Source organism: Lingula anatina, chromosome 1 (assembly GCF_051362555.1).
Source record: "Lingula anatina isolate TDL-2025a chromosome 1, LinAna3.0, whole genome shotgun sequence".
NCBI classification, from domain to species: domain Eukaryota; kingdom Metazoa; phylum Brachiopoda; class Lingulata; order Lingulida; family Lingulidae; genus Lingula; species Lingula anatina.
The window spans coordinates 67,828,533-67,856,146 of NC_141767.1; the positions used below are offsets into that span (position 1 = coordinate 67,828,533).

A 27,614-nucleotide genomic window follows, 5' to 3' on the forward strand; every position below is an offset into this window, starting at 1 on the left:
TGCATTCATTAATCAATTTTCATCAAATGTAACACTGTTCGATTGAATAAAGTTTATTTAAGTTTTAAGAAGTATCATAATTTATATAGCCATGTTTCTGTGATCTGTGTGACATGTTTATTGCAAGTAGAGCGACTTACTTGTTAATGTGGAAGCATATGATGTGGGACTGTAGAATTGGCTTGGAAACCATGCTGTGTAATATTGAAGGAATGTTGTTTGAAATACACAAAATAGTCTGTCAGAAGGTATTGGATTTTCCTTTACTGTCCTTTCTTTCTGATGGACATTTTTGGATAGTGCTGCCAAGGTATAGTTTTTCACTACAGTGCACCTAATACCTACACTACACATTAAAGCTGTATGGTTCGGTTTGTTCTACATTGTAATATTAATGGAATGACTCTTACCCTATATATATGCTAGTTTCAGATCTGATAGACAAGCAGTCTTAGGTTAGACATTTGAAAATGAGGAAGCCAACTTACCCTGCATTGGATCTGAACTTTGGAGTAGTAAGCCACAGACCTTTGAGCAGCTTTAAGTCTTTACTCTTACTAAGAATTTAGGTTACTTAATATTGTAGGGGTCTTTGTATTTTTGTGGTCAAATTGATTTCATCGATTTGAGAAAAGAAGTTTATTGTAATAATGCTGAACCATTTGCTTATTGTATGAAACTGTGATTTTAAGTACTTGTGATAAAATATGGCTTTTTGATCTGTAATTGATTGATAAAATATAATAGCTTTTGTAAAAAATAAAATTGGTTGAGCTGTATATATTGTTTTTTCTTCATATTCCAATAGTGCATATTTATATATGAACCAATACCTTCTAAAACGCAGCAATACTAAATGAATCTTTCTTATGTTAAGAAGTTTAAGTTAATAGCATTTTGTTCAGTAAAAGTCAATCAAAATTCAAATAAACCAGCACCTGGGTAGTTTATTGTGACATTTCTGTCATGAGAACTTACAAATGTGTCTATAAAGCTTCAATGCTTCTGGTACACTCAAACTAACTCCATATAACTAGTTAACAACTTCCAAGTCGAGGAAAAATTTTAATAGAACAAAAATAGGGGAAAAAATCAAGAATGTCCTCCAGTATCACAGTTAATACAGATCACTATAGCTAGTTAGCACCGACATTCCAAATACCACTGCAACTGTCATTCATCTTGAAATATTCTTGCAATTCTTAGTAATATTGTTGCAATTCTAGGAATTTCATCTAAGAGATGTTTCTGATCATAATATTTCCTCGAGTAATTTATTGATTGGTCAATTAATGAAAGGGATGTAGTATAATAGTACTTATATAATAGTATTGCACAAACCTCAAAGTACAAAAAAGTCAAAATAAAACAACAGCCTTTAAACAATGTAAACCATCACATAATAAGAAAAAAGTCTTGAATAATACATTTTAATTTTAATGGTACAAACTTGACTGAAATGATCAATGTGGAAACAATTATCTGATTATATGCAAACTCTCAGTTTAAATAATGATACCAAAATGTTTAAAAAACCAGAAAAGCCGCATATTCCCACCCTGAGCTTCAGAGATAACTTGACACATACCTCTTCACTATAGCCTATCTTCATCATGTCAAGTTACCTCTGACGAAAATAGTTTGACCTAGTTTACATAAGCCAATCGAATCCAAGTTTCAAAATTTTTCACCAAAGTTTGGTGAAAACGCTGATTGGTTGACCGTCAATCGGCAATCCTCGGCTGATTCCGCAAGCTCCATACAAACAACAAAGTTATTGTCGAGTGCGGAGACATCCGAGTAGTTCCGAGTGCATAACCGTACACGAAGAAAGCATGGCGTCTCCTACGAGTGACTATGTAAAATAATGTGTTAAGTTATCTCTTGATTCTTTGCAAAATATGAGTATATCGGAATTGAAACCAGAGCAGTTTGAGGCCCTGCATCGTTATCTACTGAGGGATGATGTATTTTGCGTGCTGCCCACAGGTTACGGCAAGTCCCTGATATTCAGCCTTATCTTTGATTGGTCCGGATTTGAACAAAGCGCGCTTTGACTCATTCGCGTTCATTGGCTAGATCGTTCAATGAGTAATTGAGTGCGGGCTTTAAATTTGATTGGCGGGCGGCGGAGGCAATCAAATGTGGTCAGAGGTAACTTGACACGATGAAGATAGGCTATAGTGAAGAGGTTAGTGTCAAGTTATCTCTGAAGCTCAGGGTGCATATTCCACACCTTAACTAAAAATGAACCATGGACCTAGTACAATGGTTCCAAATTTCCATCAAGCAAAAGTGTTATTTCTTGATATTCAAAATAAATTACATTTACTTTGTATATGCACATCTCTACTGCCCCTTAGCATTATTTTTTATATTTTAACTAGATATGAATATAAGGGTGAAACAAGATTTGGATCAGTTTGATTACTTTTCAATCCCCAAACAAGAACAGTCCACATACCCCCATATCCTGAAATTCAAAATACGAATGAATGAAGAAAAATGAAAAAGCATGAAGAAGAATGAACCATTTAGTTAAAAGCTTAGTTTTCTATAAACAGAAAAGCTTTAATGCCTTTGCACTCAAACACACTAAAAAAGAAAAGATAAAGGTATAGAAAAAACAGATGCACCTAACATGCATTATTAAATTGCTGCTGCATGTCAAAAATGAAAATGAACATCAGCCAAGAATGTAGAAATATTGACAGAAAAAAATGCTCTTTAATACTTCAATACTATTTTTAATACTTAATTACTTTGTGTTACTATTGTTTGGACCACCACTGTTTAATTTTTCATTAAATAAATAACACAATAGATCTTCAGTAGTCAATGTCCATTAATAATTACATATAAACATACACATGTATATGATATGTCAGTTTAAGAAAATACTGACACAATCCTGAAACATTCATATTCATTTTTCGTGATGAACTGTCCTCATCAACCATTTCATGGACTATTATTGCTGGAAAGAACATATCAAGACTGCATTTAATTACATAGGTTCTACAAAATCTTTCTCGATGATAAATTCAATCAGCCGCTTGTTACTCATGGATTCCAATCTCAAAGAGGGCAGAGAAGTGATCGAGTTGACCCTCCGCATATCAGGGGCAGATTTTGACTTATGAATGGCTGACTTTGATTGGCCATCTGCTGTTGAAACTGATTGTAAGCTGTATCCAGATTGGCTGCTTTGGCTAAGGGTGCTGAAAAAGCCATGCAGGTCGTACAGTGTCTTGATATAGGAGGTTGTTAGCAGAGGTTTGCCTGGCTCTCTCATAATGAGGCGGACTTGCTCTTTTGACTGAAAAAGAGTTCAGATTTGAGTTAAATGTGACAAAATATGTATACTCAAGAATAACAAGATCTGATAACCCTGACCATATTAAAATAACATTTTTACATAAGGATAATCAATTTAAAATAAAATAAAATTATAAATGCTTGAACTGCAAGAATTGTTTCACACCCTAACCCAAAACAACTTCTGAAAATAAAGATAGAAATACGCCATTACCTTCTTTTTCATAATCTTAGCTAGTCTGACAATGTGAGGTGAGAAGCAGGATGTTCCAGGCTTCCTCTGCTCTTCCTCTAGACCAGGGTCCCCAACAAATGCCCAGCGATACCTGAGAATGGCACAAAGGAAATCCATCTATGAAATCCAATTGCCATATAAATAAAATTCTACATTAAGCTATAGGGGGAACTATTGGTGTAAATTACTCTAACAATTTCATTGTTTCCCCATTATCTCCTGACCCTGAATGAAATATATTGCCATCATGAGTCTTTACATATGATCTACAATTATAACAGTAGTTAAAAATTAGAGCTGAAAAAAAAATACTCAATTTTTAACAAAAAAAGGTCAGAAATATGAAGTTGAAACTTGGGGGGGAGGGGGAGGGGGAGATCTAGTGCAGTCGGGGGAGGGGGGGATAGGATCTAGCACTTCCTTCACGACACTTACAGTTGAAACTGTGGCAGCATCTCAGCAGGCAGTGCCAGTGCCAGGTCCAGCAGTTTACAGGCCCCAAGGTACAGCTGCAGCCAGTCAGGACTGCTGTGGCCCAGATAACCATTGGCCCAGGTAGAGTCCAAGTTAGCCATGCTCTGACTATGTCTGCAATACAATACAGATCTTGGTATACACACTGTTATAGAGTTAAGGTTTTAATATGAGTTTCTGGTAAAGCTCTTGTTAGGTATGTAAAAGATAATTTAGTCTGCAACTTTGAAGAATTTTATAACACTGTTGTTAATTTAACAAATGAAAAGTGAATATTTTCACAAAGCAAACTACATACAGTGTATGGCAAGTTACTCGTACAAATACTCATGCAAGGAAATTGACTTTTCACAAAACATATCTATATGCACAACAAAAATGACTGAACAATTAAGGCATCACTAGATGTTACATCACACTCCACACATTCACTAACTGATGTGCATAATGTACGAATGCGTTCACACAGTCATCATACACATAATCCACACAAACATGCTGAATCAAAATAATTAATGCTATCATGATTCATAAATAGTCATTTGAGATTTTCAACAGGTGCAGTTTATGCAAGTTACGTGGAGGTTCACACATTGTGATTTTGACAGTAAACTGATGTATCTGACACAAGGTGAAATCACTTCACAGAACATTCCCTTTCTTTAAATATTTACAACTTAATTCATACTACTCTTTCAACCCTTTGAAATCCCATAACCAAGAAATGCAATAAAGCAAAATTATTGCACCATTTTTCAACTCTGTTGAACTAACACAACTGTGAAGTGAAAATTTTATCACAAAGAACAAACAATGTCACAGAAAAAGGAACGGATGTGCAATGACCCAAACATAAATCAAGACTTTTTGTCTGACATATCAATCAAAACAAAATGTCACAGAAACAACATGTATTTTGTGCAAGACTGGCAGAGAGGGTTGACTGTTCACAGCTTTGATTCTTATTCATTCCTCATTGTTAGTTTGCAGAAATTAAATGACATGAAGGCAGGAATTTATGCATGGTACAGGCTACATGCACATCTCACAATATCAATACCTGGATTTCTTTTTATTCTTTTTTAACATCCTTTAAGTAAAGACAAGCAAGTGTATTTGTAAGTAATTGTCAATATTTTTCATGGCATGTACAAAACCAACTGTTATATATGTTACTGTGTAGCTCTGAAAAGACAATGCAATAATCACAAGGTAAATGTTGAAGGGAAGACTTTAAAGGCGTCCAACTTTCTCACCAGTTTTAAAAATATCAATGTATAAATTGCATAAACTTGGGTAAGTAGTTGATGCATCTTTTCAATAGTTCATTATAAACATTACATGTTGCACTTTCATTCAAATACTACAACTCACCCTCTATCTTCAAAGTCTGAAGCTAATTCTTGCTCCATTTGAAGAAAAACATGCACCTGAAAGACAATTTTTAAAAAGTAGATTTCACTCAAAACCATAGCTTGTAATAGCAAACTGCACCACTTACATATTTTCTGTCTAATCCACATACAAACATATTAAACAGCAAACCACTTCATAATTCAAAACAATGTAACTTAAAACTACTATATATTAATTAAAGCCACCAAGCCAGCTCTGTGGCCAGTCTCCTCACCAGCTCAGTAATCATGGTTGGCCAGAGAGAGGTAAGGTGGTGTGGGGACATCCTCAACATCAGCACCCTGAAGCACAGGAAAACTTGCTGCTGGACTGCAGGCACTAGGGAGTTACGCAGGTTTTCAGCAAGACGCTCTGGAACATAACATTCGTACCAGTCAGTTAACCCAAATAAACAATGGCTGGTATGTCAAACAGCACCACTTACAACTTTTTTCTTCCCCACATACAGACAGGATTTAAATACTGTATATGCTCTCTGAAAACTAAGTAATTCAACAAACAATATGCCATGGGTTTTCAGCAAGATGCTCTGGCACACTGACAGCTTTCAGTGCAGAGAACAAATTACCAAACTTTCAGTAAAAGCAATTATTTAACTTTTTTGCTGTGCCATAAAATTATGTCACATGAAAAACAACACTGTTTAGTGTAGTACTCTATAATATTATCATTTTCAGCTTCTCCAGTGCCCAACACAATATCAGGCATAAAAATGACACCTTACTAAAAATCTACCTTGTATTTCTGGCATATATCTAGCATACTGGTCCAGCTCACTGCAGAATATGGTGAAGGAGAGCCTCTTTAACAGCTGTGCTCTCTGCTCAAACTCCTGCTCTTTACTGGAGAATATGTTAATGGCTGTGGAGGGATTGACAGACACACGAGCTGGAAGATGGCCAAAACAGATTTATCAATTTGAAATTTTTACAGGATAACATTTGGATGCTTGCTGCTTTAAGAACAAAATATATTTTGATAAATAAATAAATAAATAAATAAATAAATAAATAAATAAATAAATCAAATTAATTGTGTGTTAAGTTTATTTAAATAAAATCCAACAACAGTACAATAAACAGCCTACAGAAGTTGCTTTTCAACAACCCACTAATAAAACTAAGTAATGCTATCACACCAATATAATTACTAAAGCCACATGACATGTTTATGGAGACAGCACTTACTAATCAAATCCCTAAATGAGGTTTTATCATGGGTCATCAGGTTGTCTATGACTATTCTCCAATTCTGAAGAGCGATAACGTCCATTTGGAAGAAGGTTGGGTCAAGAAGCATCTCAAATGCCTCTTTTTTCCAAGCTTTCCTTGTGTACTGGTATCCACTGAGGCTGCACAGGATCTGGGAGCAGGCACGGAGGCTGGGGAGGTTGTGTGTGCTGAAATATTCAGAAATATCAGTGTATAATACAGAAAATGCATACAGGATTTGTCCGAAACTGTCAAAAATAAAAGAGATCACTTTTTAATTTAAAATAAATCTACTTCAAATCTGTTTCAAAATCATATTTTAATTAGCTTTTAATAATAATATTTCATCAAGGATTAAAAAGGTTACATTTATAGGCTTTCTATTATATCTGTTATATCTGGTTTTACTGCTGTAAGCTCAGTAGCCTGTTCTAACCTGTGGTGTTTGAGGTAAGGGAAGACATGGTACATGATATTTGCATTCAGAAATGGTACAACTTTGTCCTTCTCATCACTGCCATACACTATGTCCAGGACTGAGGCAATTGTCTGGAATAGAACAAATGGAGCAAATTCAAAAGAGTCACACACATAAACAATGTTGATATAAAGTAACCAAACTTTACAGTACAGCAAAGCATATGCATTTGACCACTGTCAGAAAGAGGTGCACTTAAAAATTAAGAATACAATCTGAGATTAACAGGCTGCCACTGTTATGGAGAGTGAGTTCCATGTTCTGCCACAATTTCAAACTGGATTCCACATTGTTTTATTACTGGATAGCAGATTCCACATTCTGCCACAGTTCCACTATTTCAGAGAGTGTGTTCCACCTACCTCTGCCAACATGACCAGGGCCTGAACACTGTACTGAGCATGACTGGAGCTCAGGACTGCCTTGGACTGAGCAAGGGTCAATGGGACAGAGGAAGGTCCTGAAAATTGACATTCAAAATAAAATTAAAAAGTTTGAACCTTAGCAACAATACTTTCAATTTTTATCAATCAATGAGCACTCCATTCTTACAATATTTTGAAATTCATTAAACTTGTGTTTAATTTTAGTAATAATAAATACTTGGCAAAAAACCTTGGCACTAAAATTATAGTTAAGTCTTAAATAAACAAAGCTAGGTCCTAAAATTGATCTCAATTCAAATATTTTTTGTGAACATTTCATTGTAATTCCAGGCATTTCAATGCTTAGCAAAGAGTCTGTACCCTCAGCGTCATGTTCATGGTCTTCTGCCGCCACAACATCATTCTGGGGGCCTGGTTTCACGGCCAGGTTCCTCCTGAGCCATGTCGTCTGCTCAAGGGAAGAGCCGGCAATCAAGCTACATGCCTCTAGAAGCTTTTGAGCAATATCCTATGTAGTAATAAATACAACATGCTGTTACAATGGGTCCACTGTTATGAAATGCCAATGACAATATCTCAAGTTCTACATTTCAGCAATCACCACTTTTAAATGATTCGCACATTTATCGTAAGAAACAAACTGCTATCAATGGCTATGTATACAAAGTGACAAGATGTTGACACTGTACCTGCAGATCTTTGTGATCCTTCCTGGACTCCATTGGGGGTATTTTATGCACAAACACATGCAAAATACTGCAAATGAAGAGGATAAGACTTTTTTTAAAATTATCCAGCATGTGAAATACATGTGGCTTTTGAATGAAAGTCACAAACTGAATTCCAAAATAAATTGGTTTGGTTATCTTCTAATAAAAAGCTTCATAATACAGATACTTGATAAAAGCTAGCAAGCAAGCAACCAATATATTGAAGTCATCAGATGATAACTTTGCTTAAAATTCTAAGATTTGCTCTTTATGCTATCTGGTCTACTGGTGATGTCACTAAACTATTTCTGGTCCAAGTTACTCCTGCTGTGAACCCGGCCAGACTCACCCCAGCAGCAGGAACTGTCCTGGGGGTACCAGAGCCAGTTGAAGTCCCTCCTTGAACAGTGCCAGCAGGGAGGACCAGCTGTCCAGCAGCTGAGGGGCAGGTGTCCTCTCCACATAGGCATAGAAGAACTGCAGCATGCTCACCTCCAGGGGAACACGCTTCTGGATGATAAAATATTTAAATACTTGATTAGTAATGATGAGTTAGTTTGAGTTTGATTTCATTTAAGTTTAATAAAAGGGTGACTCATTTCTGTATGTGGAATAATACAAAACCAAAAGTAATACAAAAATTTAAGAAGCAATAAGTTGGAAAGCAAACCCAAAAACGGAAAAGGAACCACCAATTCTAAAACATTTATATCAGATACGTGGGTACATGATAAAATTTAAAGAATGGAAAATCATTTTTCTATTACTTAAAACATTCCACTAATTCATTTTCAAACAGTAATCAAGAAAAGAATATCAATGTTAATCAATCTATTTTCTTCTCTATACACCACAGTATTCTCACCTTGTTCCTGTCTTGGTTGGTGGGTGGAGGAGACTTGATCACCTGTCTCAGGGTCTGGATCAGGGTGTCAGTGGGCAGTACTCGGACAGAACTGACCAATTCAACCAGCAACAGTTGGTCTTCACACCAGTTTGGAATTACCTGGAGTGAGGAGTTATTATAATGTTAAACAGTCTTTGACAGAAACAGCTATTTCTGTGTAAAACTGAAGTTTAAAGAACAAAAAATTGTGCATTAATTTATGTTAACAATCATTTTCTGCATCAAGATATTAATGCACAGAATAAAAGTGCTTACTTAGTTACTTTAAAGATCATTCTCGTAACTATAAATCTGATTACAACAATCTTCTTTGCCTGCATCATTTGATATAGTATCCTTATCAATGACAATGGTGTACCAAACAGCAATGAGATTTGTATCCTGCACAGCTCTAATCATATGAGTTCATAATGCATGTGCAAACTTGAGAAAAAAAGTTCATGATAACACAGCAGCTCTAAATCAAATCATAATTGGATTTTTTTTGTCCAGTTTCAACCATTTTTCAATACTACATGAACTGCCCCCTTTAAACCAAGCACTGTGATGTACTACTTCTACACCGATAGCACACAATGCAACGTCCCTCCTACAAATTGAATAGCAAGGTTTCAATGAATTCAAATTCAATGAAATTCAATGAATCCCCAAAAGACCCTTCACAAACCTAAAGAACTATTTCATTTACTCATGCCCAAATTGGACACAACATGAAGATCTTTTTTATATGTGCAGTGGCAATGCTTTTTTTCATTTTGATAGTAGTGGATTAAAGAGACTTGTAGAAAAATAAAATCTAATTTGAATTATCAAAGTACTATCTATTACATCATCAATGACATCATAATCATGTACGTTTCAAGAAGAAAAGCATCAACTCATGCATTAATTTTAAGTCTTAAGATTATCTGCACCAACACAAAAAGCAGCCCATATCAGGATAGTCACACAACATCTAACCTTCACCGATAATAAGGATATTCAAATGACTGAGCCACAAAGTATGTCTACTTGATAATGTAAATCTTTTCAAGCTTTCATTATCTGATTCAAAATAAAGCTCCCATGCCACGCCAACTTACTTCTACTTTCTTCCATTTTGCCTTTTTCTGATTAAAAGATTTAAGTTTAAAATAAAACATGTTATAAAAAGGATATGGATATTACTGCTGTCACACAATTTTTCATGATTTTATGTAATTTCAGTATTTCTAAGAAAAGCATGGTAGCAGAAGCAAACTTTAAAGTTAGTAGCGGAAGATTAAGTGGCTTAAACCAAAAGCAAAGTTTTGAGAAGCTTTAAATATTGAATGTATATTTTTGAAAAAATATATATTTTGAAAATGATGCATATTTTTAAATAATAAGTTTGATTTCTTACCTTTCTATGTGACCCAGCCTCTCTTTTCCTTCTGTCATTCCATACCACAGCCACAGAGCCCAGCAGGTTCACACCATGGTACAGCGAGATAGGACTCAGAAACTCCAAGATACACTGACGTACAGCCTGCATATAAAACAACCAATTTCACAACACATCAAGGCTAAAAAGGCTAATAATTGCTTGTAGAATCACTATGGCACTTTCATACATTCTAGGAAAGGTATAACTTACTACTAACAAGGTGATACTTCAACGCACTACTTACCTTAATAACATTCCAATAACACAATTTTAAAGATATCCCTGGATATATTTGTCTCTTTTTTAAACAACCTTTGCGAAATTTTGAAAAGTGAAAACTGCACCTTGCAATAATCTTTCAAAAACAGTTCACCTTACCTTGGGACTTCCCATAGTCCAACATGGCTGCTCCTCATCCTCCCTGGCCTCAGAGATATCAATGGCCTTCCAGAGCACAGTGAGGGCAGCTATCACCCTGGGCAGGATACTCAACAGTAGTCTCCTGGCTTCCACCACTGGGGGGAGGGGACCAACCTCCTTCAGGGGACTGGGTTCCTTGGAGAAATTAATCAATAGAAAGATAAAATTGATGCTACTGAATTGGTACTGAGTTGAATATGGAGACATGGGAATTTATATTTAAAAATTTTGATATCTGGTGCATTATCATAGCACTTTCATGTAGCTACTGGAAGTATATATGTACATTGCCACGCCCAACTGTGATAAGTGAATTCAAACATGGCAAAAATGAATGACCAAAAATGTAAATGTGATTATGAAGCCAAAAACTGGCCCTTAAGATATTTTGCTTATTTCCTTAGTTACCCTGCTGTGTGCTGGGTTGAACACGTGGATCAGGTTGTTGAAGATCTGCCCAGAACTTTTGCTCTCCAGTGACTGTGCAGAAGTGGCTGCTGAAGTCCCACCTACTGACACCTGATTGGTGTTGTCAAGGAGACAGAAGTGACAGATGCCTGTCAAACCTTCAAGCACTGTTATCACATGATCTGGGGGAATTTTATCTGGATGGCGAGGTGTTCTAAAATTCAATAGTATGAAATGAATGTAATAAGTAAGTTGAAGAAAGTGGTTATATGGGTAAAATGACATTACAGTTGATATGGAACTTATATCTGATATTGGTGTCGGCCCTCAGCCCTGGAAAGTCATCCACATGACAACATATCCAGGTCCCTGTATAGTGTCTGCACATTGACATTGTATCAATCATATATGAAAGACACTGGCAATGCTAGGAGCGCAAGGATGATTTCATCACTGGGCATTAATGATTATGTATTTATATAAAGGTGCCCATTTTCCATGTTACACTATTACAAAAATATGTCTTAAAACTAGCTAGCTATACATGTAGGTTAAGAACAAATTTAAGGCTGAACCTTATAATAAAATATTATTGGTATGCTAGATGAAAATAAATTCTAACATTAAAATGATTTCATATGCATTTGTATTTCACAAAAGCCATCACATAATAAAAGTCATGTGCCCACCTTCTATAGTTTCCTCCACCCACAGCATACTCAGAGGCCAAAAATTCCAGGTTTTTACACAGCTGACAGACCACATTGTTGACCAAGTCTGGCAGAGCTTTGCCTACATGTGGAAGACATGAGATGACCAGCCTCATCCACTGCTGGTGCATGTGTGCCATGTGCTGCTGCTTCAACCCACTCAATATGGCAGACAAAAACATCCCCTGATATGCCACAGGCTGGCGTGCTTTGAATGTGGCAGACGACAGAAGCTGAGGTACGAAGGTGACCTGGGATCTTTCCCAGTCTGTTGAGGTGGTCACAGTCTGGTCCTGGTCAGTCTTGGTCTTATTAATGCAGTCCTCCAAGATGACAATTTTCAGCAATACATTGAGCAGTTTACTTTGGAATGCATCTATGGTGCTTAGGTTTATGTAGTTGTCATTGAAGCCTACAATAGCGTCTGTGAAGCTGATATTCTTTGCCGAAGTGTCCAACTTTCTTGTGTTATACACACTTGACAGTGCACAGTGTAACGCAGCTTTCTGCACCTTGCACTTATTCAGCAGCTCTGTGGCATAAAAGGCAAAGGATTTGCCACTTTCCTTGACCACACTAATCATCTCTAGCAGCAGGGAGCTTAGGACTTCAGTGGCAAGAATCTGGACCTCTTTGTTCCCAATCACCTCTTGCTCAGACAGCTCACTGGTCATCAAGTTTGGGTAATAACTCCTCACAAAGTACAGACACACAGAGATCAGGATTTCAAGATACATGCTGTTCCTATAGGTGGCTGCCTCTCCTGTCAGGTCACCAAAGAAATTCTTCCCAAACACAGACTTCCTGTGGCGAGCCAAGAGATTTTGAAGTTTAACAAGATGTGCCGTCCTCCTGCTGCTAATACTGGTAGAGGCTATGGTGCACATAAAGAGTTTGGGATTACTGGCAATCATCGATTTCAATATAGTCAAAGCATACAGAGTTCTCTGGCAGTCGTATTTCTGTGCGTACAGCAGAATATGGGTGTGAAGAGGATGTATTCCTGGGATTTCTTCCATTTCTTCTCGTCTCTCAGACAAAGGATCACACTCGCTGCTGGAATCGACCTCAGATATTCGACTCTGAATTTTGTTCAACAGATCCTCATTGCTGCTTGCCTTGGAAACAATACTGCTGCTTCTCTGGTCTCTGTCCTGACAAAGTGACTCCTGACTGCCTTGAGAGTTTGCATCCTTGTCAACATTATGCAGAACTTGATCCAGGAGCTCTTCAACGATTTCCTGTGCAAAATCTTCAGCTTTTGTTTCATCACTGTCTTCCTCTACCTCCTTTGCCTCCTCGTCCACATCATCGTCAAATGTTATTCCTTCTTTCTGGCATATATCCTTATCTAGTCTCTTCACTTTGCCGACATCAGGAAACTCTGAGGGGGGAGGTTCATACCCCTCTCTCATTGCCTTATCCAGGGATGTGTTGGACCCAAATGGATTAACAAACATATTCATAGCATCTGGGTTCACTTTTTCAAAGAAAAGATCTTGGTGAACTTTCTCGGGGGCTATCTTTGTTGTTTCCTTCTCACCAATGGTTGTCAAGGCAGCCATGGTTCTAAGGTCCTCAGCGTTCTTCTTGCCAACTTGTTTGACATCACTGGAGACATGATAGATGACGTTGCCTCCTTCGCTGCTGATGGCATAGATTTTGGCTTCGTGATCCGACTCATCATTGCTCTCTGAAAGCCTGACCTTTCTAGGCTGGTGGATATCAACATGTTGGATTGATATCCTGAAATAGAAGTACAATTATTTATTTTCAAATTCAGTCCTTTTTAATTGCAAGTAATTCATAACTTCAGGGAATTTTTGTTCACATTCAAGCCTAAGCAGATATCTTTCAAAATAATTCACTAACAAAACTATGTATCATTCAAACATACAGTAGTCCAGGCCCGTAGCCAGCAATTTCAAAAGGGGGGTTCTTTTTCTGAAAAAGTGTCCCTTTTACCATATAATCCCCACGTACCTAGGTCAAATTTTACCCAAAGTGGACCTTTTTCCAGCAAACAGGGGGGTTCTTTCGAACCCCCCGAACCCCCCCTGGCTACGGGCCTGTAGTCTGTCTTTTCCTTCTGTTTTGTGCACTGTCACAACAAAGAAAAGAAAGCAGTCACACAATTTAACTTTATTATAGCATTTTATAATATAACCTACCTGGCAGTATCAGGGTGAAGTAACAGCAGTAGTACAGGCTCCAGAACTCTGTTGATATCTCCCCTCTGGATAGCATGTTGTATATAACAGTATAACATAACTTACCTGGCAGTATCAGGGTGAAGTAACAGCAGTAGTACAGGCTCCAGAACTCTGTTGATATCTCCCCTCTGGATAGCATGTTGTAACCATTCAGTGGCTAACATCTTGGTTGGACTGCTGTCCAGAATCAGGCTGTCCAGCAGCACAAACAAAGACCTGGAAAACAGGAGAATAGAGTAAGAGACAGTCAAGACAATCCCTTGATGACATGAAGAAAAATGACTGTAATATCTTAAATGAATTTTGTATTAATTTTTCAGATTTGACCAAATACATACATATATGATTCATTAATACTGTCATCTTAGGGGCTGTTTAGAATGAGTTTGGTCATAGCAGTGGCTTTTGCAATCTCACTCACCCTGAACAGCCCCTTAGAAAGCGGACTGTAGACAGTTTAATTAAGTTTGGCACCCACTTGCATTGTACTTGATACCCCTTTACTATGCGGTGTACACATTTAATTTAACAAAAGAGTAGCATATAAGGGGAGATATACTTTTCTGTACCTTTCAAAAGTTCTTTTGACCTGTGGCATGCCTGGCTTGTGTCTGACCTCTCTCGTCAGGTGCCATAACACTGCAAACTTCTGGTGAGCCTCAACCCTCTCTCGCTAGTTTAGGAAATATCAATTTACATACAACGCTATTCTGCTGTGAAACTTTTAAACAATCTTATATCTAGAATCAAAATTTCCAATATCCATATCTGAGAGATAATATAAGTTTCTTAATCACATAATAAGTTTCTTAATCATAGAATTATATTTTATATCTATCATTCAATAATCTTCACCAAATTGATCAATCTCATCTTCAGGCCTGCTTTCTCACCTCATTCTCTGATACCAGTGCATTCCCTATCACATCCTCACACACCCACTCTGTGGGAGCAAGCTGGTGCAGCTGGAAGAACAACTCCACACCCTTCTGGTGGCAATTGGGACTGTCTTGTCCTAGGTAGCACCACAGTCTTTCAGCAACAATCTGAACACAAGGCAAAGGCAATATTTGATATGCATATACAGTCTATAACATAATACCCACTGTGTTCTAGCAAATAAATACAATGTTTTGGCATTTTAAAAGTATACTTCTTTATGGTTAACTTTCAATTTAAAAAATATTCTCCAAGTATATTTTTTTATTTTCGTTTTGAGTTCATAAGTATCTTTTCTGGTAATGCAATGTATGCCATTTATAAATTGCACTTATTTATAAATGCATTACTCTTGGCTTAAGAAATAAACTCCAAATTGTGTGACATTACCTTATAAAACTTAGGTGTCCCATTAATATGTCTAAAGACCTTAGGAGCCAGTGGGGGCACAATGACAACTGACACTGTCCCGTCACTGGCTGAGCAATGTCTTTTCCTGGCCAGGTCTTCACATTGGTCCAGTATGGACCCAGTGAGAGTGAGCAGGTCTAACATGGCACTGACTGCACCAGCTTGGATGTCAAAGTTGTCCATGTAGCAGGCACAGGACAGAAGTATCTTCAGCCAGGGGGGAAACATATCACCATCTGGGGAGGGAAATATAGCATCATTAATGAATCTTAATTTTATATCACATTCAACAGTGAACAGATAGATAATTCAAATATACCATTCCTGACTTATTTTCAGTAAAGCTACCATAGCATCTTCATGCTATTTTCTTAAAGTTAAAGCAAACAGCATGAAAATTGATGTGTATAGACAGTCATTCTTTAATAACAAATCAACTGCATTGTATCATGTTACATACAAAAATTACACAATCCCAATACATTAATTTACAAGTACCTCTCTTAAAGTTTCAAGTTCTTACATACCAACACCAAATGTCTTGTCCAGAATCAGGCTGTGATCAGTACAGTACAGAGGAAAGCTGGAGAAATCAATCAACAACTGACATGCTGCCATGAATGCTTCAGAACACTGCTTTCCTGCTGTGGAAGGGGGCTGAATCTTAAAATCATCTCCAGTTGGCTTGTGGCTGTCATCTGATTCTGAGTTACTAGTGTCGTTATCCTCTGAATATACCTAGTAGATATGTAAAATTGGCACATCAATTTAGTTAATTTGAGGTGGTAAGAGTACTGCAATTGACATATTAACATATTAAAACATATTACATAAGCACACATCCATCATGTCAGCAAAATAAATGAATAAATTTAAATCAAAACTAATGTTCCAATAAAAAATTTTCACTTTCAAACGGCACCAAATTGAATGCATTCCAACGTCAACAATATTATAATGTATTACTCTATTCTAGTTTGGAAGACCAGTCTCTACCTTGTCTTCATAGCCTTTCATAAGTCTCTGTAGGCAGTCATCCAGCACTCCAGTGTCTGGGGTGATCCTATGGTAAGAAAATGTAGTAAAGAATGTCTGGAAAGACTGCACACATGCCTGCATGGTTGTTAATGGTTTCTTAGGGATCTGGTCTGCACTGTGCTTGGAAGTGTACAGCTTCAGTGGACTACGAGGAGGTGTTTTGTCTTTATTTTTAGCACTGGACTCTCCCTTGCCTGGGACAGTCAACTTTCCTTTATCTGATGGATCTGACGGATGTGTCTTGTCAGATTCCAGATCACTTACAGCACTTTCATAGCACTCATCATCAGTCTTCCTTGTAGGATCCAGAGACCCCTCCCTTGACGCCATCTCTGAATCATTTCCTCTTTTCTCTGGAGTGGCAGATGTCAGAGTTACAGAAGAGCAATTCCCATCAAACATATCCTCATCATCGCAGCTGCTGTCACTGTCGTTATCAGACAAGGGAGTCATAGATGGCAGCACATGAGCCAGGATTTTGGAGCACAGTTTGAGAGCGTCAGTCACCTCAGAATCTGTAAGAACCTTGCAGTGGTCTGTTATTGATGTGGTAATGTGACCAAGTAGCTCTGGAAGGTATTCTGTTTGAGTTTCTGTGTAAGTTTCCTACAAGAGAAAAAAAAGGCAGGGCTAACTTTTACATTGTATATACAACATGCTGAAGAATAAGACTTTCATGTTCCACTCTATTGTTATTTGTTTTTTGGGGTTTTTTTTCATCGTGCCAGGGCAACAAAATGGTTCTTCATAGTCTCCATTTTTTTTTCAACTTGGTGTTTAACTTTTTTTGATAGAAACAATACTTTATGAGATCCCCGAGTTCATAATCAACTTACCAATGTCACTGTATCCAGTAGAAAACTGGCCAAACTGCAGAACTCTGAAACACCTAGGTTTGAAGTCAAAGCTGCTCCAAATTTTGGTTTTCCTTTCTCAGCAGTAGGCTCTTTTGCTTTGCAAACATTTTCAAAGGTTTTTGTCAAGAAGTCCCACAGGAAATAGGGTTCAAATGTACCAAAGAATAAGTTGGCTGTTTTGATTAGTTCATTGCTGAGACGATCATGCTTTCTGACATTGTTCTCAGTAGAGTGAAATGCTCCCATGTCCATGCTAGAGATGGAACCCTCTCTATAGATATCACCACGAGACTTCTTGGACAATTTTGATTGCAGCTCCACTGCACACTCTCTGTACAGACACCTGAACACCTCCACTAAGACATCTTCAACAACCGAGGAACCAATTTCTGGTTTGTCCAACAAGCTGATAAGAATTCTGAAAGGTTTCAGCCCAGCACTCAAAGTTTGCTTTCCTCTGTTTTCTTTTTCTTCTTCACTCCCTCTTTCCTCACTCAATACTGACTTCAGTGCCAGGACCAGAAGGGTTTTAGAATATGTATTAAAGTAATGTAATTCCGTCTCCCCACTCTCGCTGCTGTCACATCTTTTCAGCTGCTTATTGTGCTGTTCGGGTACAGACAGGAGAGGTGTTCCATTGACATCAGTGCCCAACAACCAGGCATACAGTCTCCTGTTTAGTGACATGTCTCGCCGCAGGACCACATAGATGCCTGTAAAATCAATTATTAGTAAAGTAAATGAATACTAAACAATTTTTTTTCAAGTCAGGTACAATACACATTTTTACAATATCTTTGCAGCCATTCAAGGACAGAAATAAAAAGGTAATAATAACAGATACTGCTATTATAATAATCATTATATTATGAATATTATTCAGAGTTTCTTGCACTAAAGTTGACTGTGGTGCAATGATTCCATGAATTCTTGTATGATCACAAGTTTGTGGTTATTACTAATAATTATTCAATGACATACATTCTTACTACAGCTAAATTAGGTGCCATGGGCCATCATGCACTGGTTGGCCATTTTGGCAGCCTACAATTATGAGTTGAGCTAGCTAATAATCCCAGGGGTCATTCATATTGCTGATGCAGATATGGTAATAACTTGATCTTTTCAATGGGGAAATTTGTGAATTTTACAGATACTGTATTCTTTAAGTCATAATTTTTTTTAACTAAGTACAATCCTGTTCAGTGCTAGCAACAAAATCAAAATGCAGGCTACTCTATAGTCCTATTCTATGCAGTAAGAGCACCGTAAATACTATGTAGAAATATAATTTTTGTGATTATATAAGACAGGACCTGAAAGTTAAAAAATTTTTGCCCATTGAAAAGATCCGAGTCATTACCCCATATTGTCAGGGTGCTACCTTTCCTGCACATATAAATATATACGGATTGATAAACATTTGCTGATTCACACTCTTATGTATAGTAATGAAGAGCACATTCAGAACAGCGGATCAACAGATCTGCGGATCAAATATGGCTGATCTACTTGAATGCTTGTTGCGTAATCCCCATGTGAAATCTATAAAGTGTCTAATTGGAAATTAACCAGCAAGCTTTGAAATGGGTCGCCATCTGTTAGTCCACTGTTCTGAATGTGCACTAAGTATCACATACCAGAGGTGAGTAGTTTGATCATGTCTGGTCTGGTCAGCTGACTGTTGTGCATGGGGAAACCACTGAGCAGCAGTTCCAGAGCACTACGCTGCACCAGAGCACTTTTATCCTCTACGGCACTACTCAAAGCTTGAACCTAAAATTACAAACAATCATGGTAATGTTTTTATTAATTTTGGATATTTGCATTGTTTGCATTCATTTGACACTGCTGACCAGATATTTGTGCTTTGGCTTTTTCATTCCTCTCTTTTGGTCTGGTTAAAAATAGTAAGCCATATTTATGTAAACATTTAATGTCAATCTTTATTTCACGAAAACTATGCATGAACATATATAAACCTGAGTGTAATGGTCAAACAGAACTTTTTCAAAACTGCACAAAAATAAAATCTTTTAAAATGCATCTTAATAACTTACAACCAGCATAACTTGTGTCCTCTTCTGATAAGTACCTCTATTTACAGTACATCCATATAAATCATACAAAATTCATCAGTGTCATTTTGTGTGAATTCAGAACTTAGAGAATATTACCATAATGTCAATGTTGGTGCCCATGATATACAGCTGATCCTCCATGCTCAGTTTCCTGTTGTAGTGGGCTAGTACATAGTTAACTGCAGGGAGACGGATGGTGGGGGCAGACAGAACACACTCCCATAGACAACCGTAGAAAAATGTGGAATCTGTGACCTTGCAGAATTCTTCCAGGAGAGAGTTTGTTCTGAAAGTAAAAAAAATTCATGACACACAGGCAGGAGACAGACATGCTATAATTTTTTTAACAGCCAGGCATTCAGAACTGCAGCTATGAAAATTTGCCAGACCAGAAAATTTTACCAGACTAACTGTAAATTCAAAATGGCAGCTCTTAAAATTGTTGCCAGTTGCTTGGACCAACTGAATAGAAATTTCTGTCAGTCCTTAAAATTAATATCGGTCATGACCAGTAGGGCTGTTAGTTTCAGCATGTCTGAGGAGGATAACAAAAACTATTACCTATGTGTGATGACTTACAAAATGAAGACTTAAAAACATACTCTGAGTACTGTATTCATGCTAAAACCATTAAACCAGTTTATTAAATAATTCAAGTGAAATAAAATTCAGCAAAATGTTTTCTCTGAGTTTTCAGATAACTTTGTCCAACATACACACAATTTAATTATTGTTCCACCCACTCAACTAATTTCACATTTCCAACACTTACATATAACATTAACAACAAACCTGTCAAAATGATCAGAACCCTCCTCCAGTCCTGGCAGCACCCCCATCAGCAGTCCAGTTAGCCCAGGCCGGAGACTCTGGCCAAGAGGCAAGAAATGGTTCTCATAAATAGCCAACAGCGTTGGCCTGACATTCATTGCAGCAAATGACAACAACGGGAAAAGGCCTGCGCTGTATATGAACATGTCTTTGGCAAGCCGCGTGGTCCCTATGGTATTGAATATGATGTCGTAGGTCTCCATTGCCTTGAGGTGTACCCCTGCTGGAAGGGCTGGGTGAAGACACTGGGCCAGACGCTTCCCAATGGTCACCTTTTTAGGTATCACGTCATATTTTTTGTGAGACTGGAGCACCTGGTGGGAAGAAAAGTCATATGTTGCATATTCAGAAAGTCTTAAATATAAAGCACATCCACTCAACATGCTAATTAACTTATTGAGATGATCTTACATATAAACTTGAAGTTTTTTCTCAGAAAAATATAGATAAATAAACAGATAAAAAAATAAATAAATAATGAACAATTAAGTTCAAAAACAAAATCACAACTACGCATACACTCGGATGTTTTAAAAAACAAAGTTAACTCAAGTAAAATGTCAAAACTGAAAGTAATTTACCTTGTTTAGTTTCCCAAGAGCTGATATCAAGTCTGCCCATTCACTGGTGTTTTCAAAGCTTTTCAGGGCTTTTTCAACACTCTGGATGTACGATCGATATTTTGAGTCCTGAAGTAGGTCAACCTCTTCAGAGCATGAGGAACTCATGGCTCTATTGCACTGATTTCTGTATAAGTATAAATTGCACAGTTGGAGATTGTGAGCAGAAGCAATAATCGCTACATGTAACAAAGCATGTTCATGATAGAATTTTTTAAAAAACAGGAGCAAAGAGTTTTTAATGAAAATGATCTCTTCAAATCAAAAAAAGAAGTCTGTCGGGCTGCATCAAGTCTTAAGGGCATCAAAGCCCAGAGTTGGACAGGACAGCCAATGAAATGTTAACAGAAGGTGCGACTTCCATGGCACCTGCCTTGTCAAATTTCGTCAACAGGATTTAATGCTTTAATGCCCTAAACAACTAAGAGAGCAGTGCGAGCTCAACTTAAACATTAGTGTGCAGTGTATATGAGCTCAGTGAAGGTCCTGTGGAAGTTGTTGTAGATATTGTGCACAGAGCATATTCCACAGTATGTGCATATATTACAGTAGTTTGTAATGTAGTGTTTTCTGTCACTGCCAAGAGGATTCTGGATTCCTGTTGCACATATGGGGACTACACAGGGATGCACACATATAAAGTAAGAGCCAACCATGCCCTAGATCCCTCCAGATCTGACGAGTGGCAGACGTGCAAGCTCTCACTCTACACAAGGCAAAGCTATTCAAAAGAAACGTGGTGTCCCAACTAAACAGAAGGAACAGGCAATACTCTTTGTAAGTACCAGAAGTGTATTTTAATGCTGTCAGAATAGAGTAAAACACTATCTTGGTGACAAGGATGAGACAAAAAAGTAAAGAAGTGCAGAAATCAAACAAAAAAGTAAGGAAGTGCAGAAAGGGGGCATGTCGATACCCCCCCCCCCGCACCGTTACTCCCCCGCACCATTACTCCCCGGCACCAATAATCCCCCTTAGTAATTTTTTGTATTATGCGCATCGGTACGACCCCACACTAATAGATCCCCGCACCGGTACATCCCCGCACAGATACTCCCCCGCACCGATACTTCCCCGCACTGATACTCCCCCTTAGTATATCTGTAATTGTGGGGGAGTATCGGTGCGGGGACTTATAGGCATGTAACCCAGAAAGCAGCTTCCCTATCTCCAAAAACATACAGGAGATCATCTGCATTACCAAATTAATAGATCACGAGAAAGTCGTGGCGTCAAATCTGTTTCTCAGAAAAGATCTTCCTTGCCTGCAGAATTACAAAGTACTTAGTTTGTAAGAATGACTTAACAAGATACATTGCACTGAAAGCAGAAACACAATTCCCGAAAAACGATTCTTTTCTTCGCAAAAAATTACGCCTAGCGTATGCTGTGCATTGTGACACTACTCACCTGACTTGGGGCAATTTGCTTTACTTCCGTCAAATTATCTCCATGAATCAAACATTAATGAAGCTGTTCAATCATCGCCAAACCCTATGTTCCATTGAGTAGTAAAAGAAAATGCAAGCCTTCCTCGTCATAATCACCTGTCGCCCATACTTCCGGTCCTCCGCACAGACAAAATGTTTTTGATAAAAATGAGCAAATTATATAAATATTCAATTTCCATTAAAAAATGAAAAAATTGTTGAATTTTTGTTGAATGAAAATGTCTTCTATTTGTCACATTATTGCAAACTTATCAAATGATACTGTTGATCCAAAAATAACTGCGACCCTGCTACATTCTACTGCAAGTCGAGCAATACGTAACACGTGCATCTAGACATAAACTATGAATTCGTTCGACAGTCCTGTGGGTAGCAAGGGGGGTATTTCGTCTGCAGACAGAGATAAAATATTAGCAGCAGCACAGCAACAGATTACAGCATCTTTTAACCAAATGATCCTAGAGGTGAGTTAGCCAACAAGCTAAACAATAAACACGTTCAAAATCTCATTGCAAGGTCAAGCAGGCAAGAGGGGATATGGGGGTTAAACGGGTCTAATGCCGCAGGGGATAGTAACTATAAAGTATTGAGCTATGTAAGAAAAGGTAAAAATGACCACTTGTAGTGCACACCTACAGCTGTTTTAGTTTTAAAGTATTTTCCCCGAGTTTCCCTAAAATATTATTATGCAAGTTTTGAAATAACATAAACAACACCGCCCATGATGCAATATTTTGGTATTTGTTCAAGCACCGTATCATGTGTTTGGAAGTTCCAGTTAGTGTGAATGAATCTGTTGTACTGTTCCATCTTTTATGCAAAATGTCAAGGCTCTGAATGTAATTTTATTAAACTTAAGATCTCCTTATCCTCAAATCTTATTAGATATTTGCAGCTGTCACACTTGATTCCAAAAACCTGCCTTCTACCATAATGTCCCCATGCCCCCCCCCCCCCCCCCCCCCCCAGTCATCATTTTAAAATGTCTCTCAAGCATGGCACAAAATTGATTGCCTCTTTCCTCCTGTATTCAACATGGACACTATTCAAACATTTAGGAAATAAGAAAAAAAAATGTTACTTTTTCATTTCAGAAAATAAATGACAAGTGCTTCCACAAATGTATAGAAAAGCCAGGTGCCTCACTTTCAAGCTGGGAGGAGGTAATTTCTCCATTGTCATGTTACTACACCTATATGGTTTACCTTTCTGAGCTGAATTGTTCTTTTTTTTTAATTACTATCGTTCAGATGGATTTAAACCATTTAGGACATTCACTACTAGTTTTGTCAAGAATAAAATAATTCTTTGTACTCAAACAGGATAGGATGTTTCAACAGCTGTAGTGATAGTCCCTCAATTTTGTGGCTTGTGATATATATATATATATATATATATATATATATATATATTTTTTTTTTTTTTTTTTTTTTTTTTTTTGTAAAAATCCAAGGTTTTATTGTTTTGATTTGTACTTTGAGCCATGCCAGTGAAAGTAATTGCTTTTCTACATTTTTGTCATTTTCTTATTTCCAGAAATGTTTAACCATGTGTATGGACCGTTATTTAGACACAGTGCAAATAGTACAACGAGTGTATCATAGGAAATTACAAGAAGGCATGGGAAGTCAGTAGTACATTTTACCAATAAAAATCATAAAACTTTATTTGACAGTGTACATAGGATGGCATGCATATACATCACAATGAGTGGGATTCTTCAGCTGCACAGAGAGTGAAAGAAAAAGTGAACAAAACTTCATTTCCGACCTGGCATGTCAGAAAACTCCAAATCTTCCGTAGAATGTGCACATTAATCATAACAGTCACATGATCTTCATGTTAATGGATTTCTATTATTGTAAGACAGTTTGATTTTTTACAACGACCTTGGTGATTTTATACTTGAGATGTAGATAAGTTGCATAAAGCAAGTTGGACATAAATCATGTTTCTCTAACAACAGCATGACGGGCCAACTCAGCATTGAGGAATCAGACCAACAATTCAGTTGTATTATTTTGGTTGTATATTTGAGTTTACATTAATTGGTATTCTGAAGATGGATAATGAACTTTGCTTTTTGTCAGCATATTGTTGTTACAGTCTTAAGTTAGCAAAACAGATCTACACCACTATAAAGTGATTTGCTTTTTAAGTAAACATCTAAATAAACCAAATTCACATGGAAAATGCAGTGTGATTGTTTAAAACAAAATCAATAACACCCAACTCTACCATTTATTTATTTGAATATTTTCAAAGATTTTTATTTAAAAAAAAGGGGGGGGGGGACACCAAGAGTGATAGTTTGATCAATGTTGAATTTGTAAAGCACAGGGCCCAGTCTCATCAATACTGGATAGCACTACCCTATGGAAACCACTATCCATTTGATAAAATTGTTATCCACTGGACAGTTATCCTGAGGATAGCAGACATTTTAACTTTTGGATAGTAATATCAGACAGATATTAGAAAACATTACTTTACCCACAGGATAACTGCACAGAGGATAACAAATTCAGCTAATGGATAGTGTTATACAGTGGAAAGTGCTATTCAGTGTTGATAAAACCGGGCCCAATAGTATGGGGCATAATTTCATAATGAAACAAGACTAACTACTACTAGACATTATAAGGGGTGAAATCTTGGCACAGAATACACATAAAAAGGAGTTGTAATTTTCCTTTCCTTATGACCCTTTCAATGATAACAGTTAGAGTAATGGAAAACAGTTCACATGATTGCAATGTTTTGTAACTATAAATTAATAGAATTCTTAAAATTTTTCCAATTTACAAAATATACACAATGACTACAAGTTTATCCACTGAGCCTAAAAAAAAACTCCAGTTGTGTCTAATTTGAAGAGAAATGCACAAATATTTGAGGGAGAGTCCTAAGTGTCCTGCATGAAATTGCACACATTAAATGTAACATTGCTGTATAACAAAGCAAGCTCCATGAACTATGAGCTACCCAGTACATGTACATGGCCTTGCTGGATGACCAAGGTCTATCTTGTTACCACATTGGGTGCTTTTTAAACATGCCCTTCCACGAAACCCCAGATGCTTCATCCAGTCGTTTATTGAGAAAAACCAGCTTGCGATCTAAATCTTCAAGCTCCTGAAAAAAGTTAGTTTATATAAGAAATATATGGAACACTCTTAACTACGACTCCTGCTACACAAATGGCTGTGTAATTATAAATGAATTTTTTTCTCTCTCAGTCAAGTACTCTCAAGGAAGACATTTTTTCCTCAATGTAATCTACACAGTGACCAGTACTCTACTTACGGCCGCCAGTTTGGCATCTCTTTTCTGTTTGAGCTCTGGGGTAGCATTTTCAACATTTTCTATCTACAAGTAAAAACAGGCATGTAAAAATGAAACTACCAATGTTATACATAAATACATGCAGTTATAAATGAAATTAATAACAAGTATGGAAGTGGCATGACAAAATTTTACAATCATCTGAGTATATTAATACTTATTATAAAGATCAACACACGCAACAGTAGAATGCTATGATCTCAATTATAACTTCTGACGGATTGTAACCAACAGATTTAACTATGAAGTGTGAAGATTGAACGGTGAAGATTGAACTCTTAAAGGTATGACTAAAGATTTCAATTTCCCAATCTTACCCTTTGCAAAATAGAATTCAGACTCTTTCTTACAGACTCGTGAGCTCCTGGCATTCTGATTGATCGAGGTAATGGTTTAACTGGAATAAGAATTTTAAAATTTCTCTCTGTTCTAAAGGTCAGATTATTTCTCAGTCTTTTCTTTTACTTGAAAAGCATTTCCCTTAAACATTTATTTTCATCTCAAAATCATTCTTCAAAATTTAAAGTAGTGTACAGTGCAAGTGATTGTTAATTTTAGTTATGTGCGTAAAATTCTACTGTAATTTAAAGAAAGCATTTAAAATACTATTTAAAATACTTACTATTTTGATATACTCTAAATATTTCCAATACATAAGGTCTGGAAAAAACATTATAATTATAGTACAATATATATTCCTTTTGTTGATATTAAGAGTTACTTACTTTAGTATTGCACATTCATCTAATAAATTGAATACAATGTGGAAACTCGTTGATTCTTTTCTTCATGTAATATTTCTGGTATAAAACTTCATTCCAGTATGTAACAAATCAATTAAGTCTAAATGATTAGTTTGAATGTTGGTCCCAAAGCCTTGCTCTATGCCACAGTTGAATGAACCACTCTGTCCTCAATACATGTACTTACACAGACTTAGAGTTAGGTTGAAGAGCACTGTTGATGGGGATCAAAGAACCTCGGTGGTTTCTTAACTGAAATTAATAAAGCAAATCAATAACGATAAAACAAACACCTGTGAAATGTTTAACTTACTAGTACAATTGAAAATCAACAAGTTTCCACATTGTATCTTCGAAAGTGTCATAATGAAAATATATATAAAACTTCAATTTTTAATGTTGAAACTACTTTAAAGACAATATAATTGGTCTGCAGGAAAAGAACTGAGGGAAAATAAAACCTAAACTTATTAAAATCGATATTAACCTTCATCACTACTCCTGTATCAAACAAACCAAAGGCTTCTCTGATAACAATCTTTACAAAATCTGAGTCCATGTCATCTGCCAAATACACAGAATTCAGCTTGTCGACCTTCTGTGAGTGCTCTTCATCTGCAATAATAGAATGTTAATGAAAATGACATAGGTATTTTTCAGTTGGAAACAAAGTCCATCAAGGTTTTAATTCTACAAAGACTGTTGAATTTATTGTATGAAATTCGTATTATTTGTTAGTGATAACTAGTCCCAAGAAATAAGTTTTTTTTTTTCAAATTTAGGGCAAATTCAATAAATCAGGAAGAATAAAGACAGTTGTATTTCCTCACCTTCCAAGTCAAACCTCCTTAACTGAATCCAAACCTTTTTGCTCTTAGAAGACGTCATACTGGCTGTGATTTTGTTATATATGTGATGACACTTCAGTCCATAGACTAATCTCAGTTGCCTCTTAGTCTTAACACTACAGAGTCAGAGCTCACTGCCTTGAGTTGAGACCTGCAAAT

The 27,614-nt window shown here is 36.8% G+C and overlaps 3 protein-coding genes across 5 annotated transcripts; 1 reads left to right on the forward strand and 2 right to left on the reverse strand.

Moving 5' to 3' along the window:
* Positions 1–921: 921 nt before the first annotated feature.
* On the reverse strand, positions 922–22,697 carry LOC106158451 (protein DOP1A-like). 3 transcript variants are annotated; one of them, XM_087011172.1, is made up of 31 exons: positions 22,479–22,697; positions 21,030–21,195; positions 20,410–20,762; positions 19,714–19,903; positions 19,177–19,312; positions 17,516–18,249; positions 16,638–17,285; positions 16,169–16,379; positions 15,621–15,877; positions 15,185–15,337; positions 14,861–14,964; positions 14,355–14,507; positions 12,058–13,824; positions 11,369–11,582; positions 10,919–11,095; positions 10,517–10,642; positions 10,218–10,244; positions 9,094–9,234; positions 8,578–8,738; positions 8,208–8,274; positions 7,879–8,026; positions 7,495–7,592; positions 7,091–7,203; positions 6,631–6,842; positions 6,179–6,331; positions 5,658–5,794; positions 5,402–5,457; positions 5,088–5,117; positions 3,989–4,141; positions 3,533–3,644; positions 922–3,319 (listed from the first exon to the last, which is right to left on the reverse strand). In XM_087011172.1, the coding sequence occupies exons 2-31, from the start codon at positions 21,174–21,176 to the stop codon at positions 3,008–3,010; spliced, it is 7,290 nt and encodes a 2,429-aa protein (XP_086867298.1). In that variant the 5' UTR covers positions 21,177–21,195; positions 22,479–22,697; the 3' UTR covers positions 922–3,007. The 3 variants fall into 3 exon arrangements, with proteins under 3 accessions (XP_086867298.1, XP_086867305.1, XP_013389897.2); XM_087011179.1 differs by lacking the exon at positions 10,218–10,244 and having other exon boundaries at positions 22,479–22,668; XM_013534443.2 differs by lacking the exon at positions 5,088–5,117 and having other exon boundaries at positions 22,479–22,668.
* Positions 22,698–22,791: 94 nt separating this feature from the next.
* Positions 22,792–24,712, forward strand: LOC106158462 (mitochondrial import inner membrane translocase subunit Tim13-B). Its single transcript, XM_013534458.2, has 3 exons — positions 22,792–22,983; positions 23,614–23,682; positions 24,056–24,712. Exons 1-3 carry the CDS (start codon positions 22,864–22,866, stop codon positions 24,152–24,154), a joined length of 288 nt encoding a protein of 95 aa, XP_013389912.1. The 5' UTR covers positions 22,792–22,863; the 3' UTR covers positions 24,155–24,712.
* LOC106158461 (uncharacterized) lies at positions 24,155–27,610 on the reverse strand. The gene is made up of 7 exons (XM_013534457.2): positions 27,438–27,610; positions 27,095–27,222; positions 26,795–26,859; positions 26,487–26,524; positions 26,182–26,261; positions 25,826–25,888; positions 24,155–25,654 (listed from the first exon to the last, which is right to left on the reverse strand). The coding sequence occupies exons 1-7, from the start codon at positions 27,493–27,495 to the stop codon at positions 25,550–25,552; spliced, it is 537 nt and encodes a 178-aa protein (XP_013389911.2). The 5' UTR covers positions 27,496–27,610; the 3' UTR covers positions 24,155–25,549.
* Between the last annotated feature and the right edge of the window lie 4 nt (positions 27,611–27,614).

What these genes read in the sequence shown, in the direction of transcription:
- LOC106158461 (XM_013534457.2), bottom strand. Translation starts at nt 27,495, where the DNA reads ATGACGTCTTCTAAGAGCAAAAAGGTTTGGATTCAGTTAAGGAGGTTT. An exon ending in ATTTAGAGTATATCAAAATA is followed by an intron (nt 26,262 to 26,486) that starts GTAAGTATTTTA and finishes TTCTTATTCCAG; the next exon opens with TTAAACCATTACCTCGATCA. An exon ending in TGAATTCTATTTTGCAAAGG is followed by an intron (nt 25,889 to 26,181) that starts GTAAGATTGGGA and finishes TTTTACTTGTAG; the next exon opens with ATAGAAAATGTTGAAAATGC.
- LOC106158451 (XM_087011172.1), bottom strand. Translation starts at nt 21,176, where the DNA reads ATGAGTTCCTCATGCTCTGAAGAGGTTGACCTACTTCAGGACTCAAAA. An exon ending in CTCATTTAGGGATTTGATTA is followed by an intron (nt 6,332 to 6,630) that starts GTAAGTGCTGTC and finishes GCCATCTTCCAG; the next exon opens with CTCGTGTGTCTGTCAATCCC. An exon ending in ATGCTGCCACAGTTTCAACT is followed by an intron (nt 3,645 to 3,988) that starts GTAAGTGTCGTG and finishes TGCCATTCTCAG; the next exon opens with GTATCGCTGGGCATTTGTTG.
- LOC106158462 (XM_013534458.2), top strand. Translation starts at nt 22,864, where the DNA reads ATGAATTCGTTCGACAGTCCTGTGGGTAGCAAGGGGGGTATTTCGTCT. An exon ending in TTAACCAAATGATCCTAGAG is followed by an intron (nt 22,984 to 23,613) that starts GTGAGTTAGCCA and finishes TTTTCATTTCAG; the next exon opens with AAAATAAATGACAAGTGCTT. An exon ending in CACTTTCAAGCTGGGAGGAG is followed by an intron (nt 23,683 to 24,055) that starts GTAATTTCTCCA and finishes TCTTATTTCCAG; the next exon opens with AAATGTTTAACCATGTGTAT.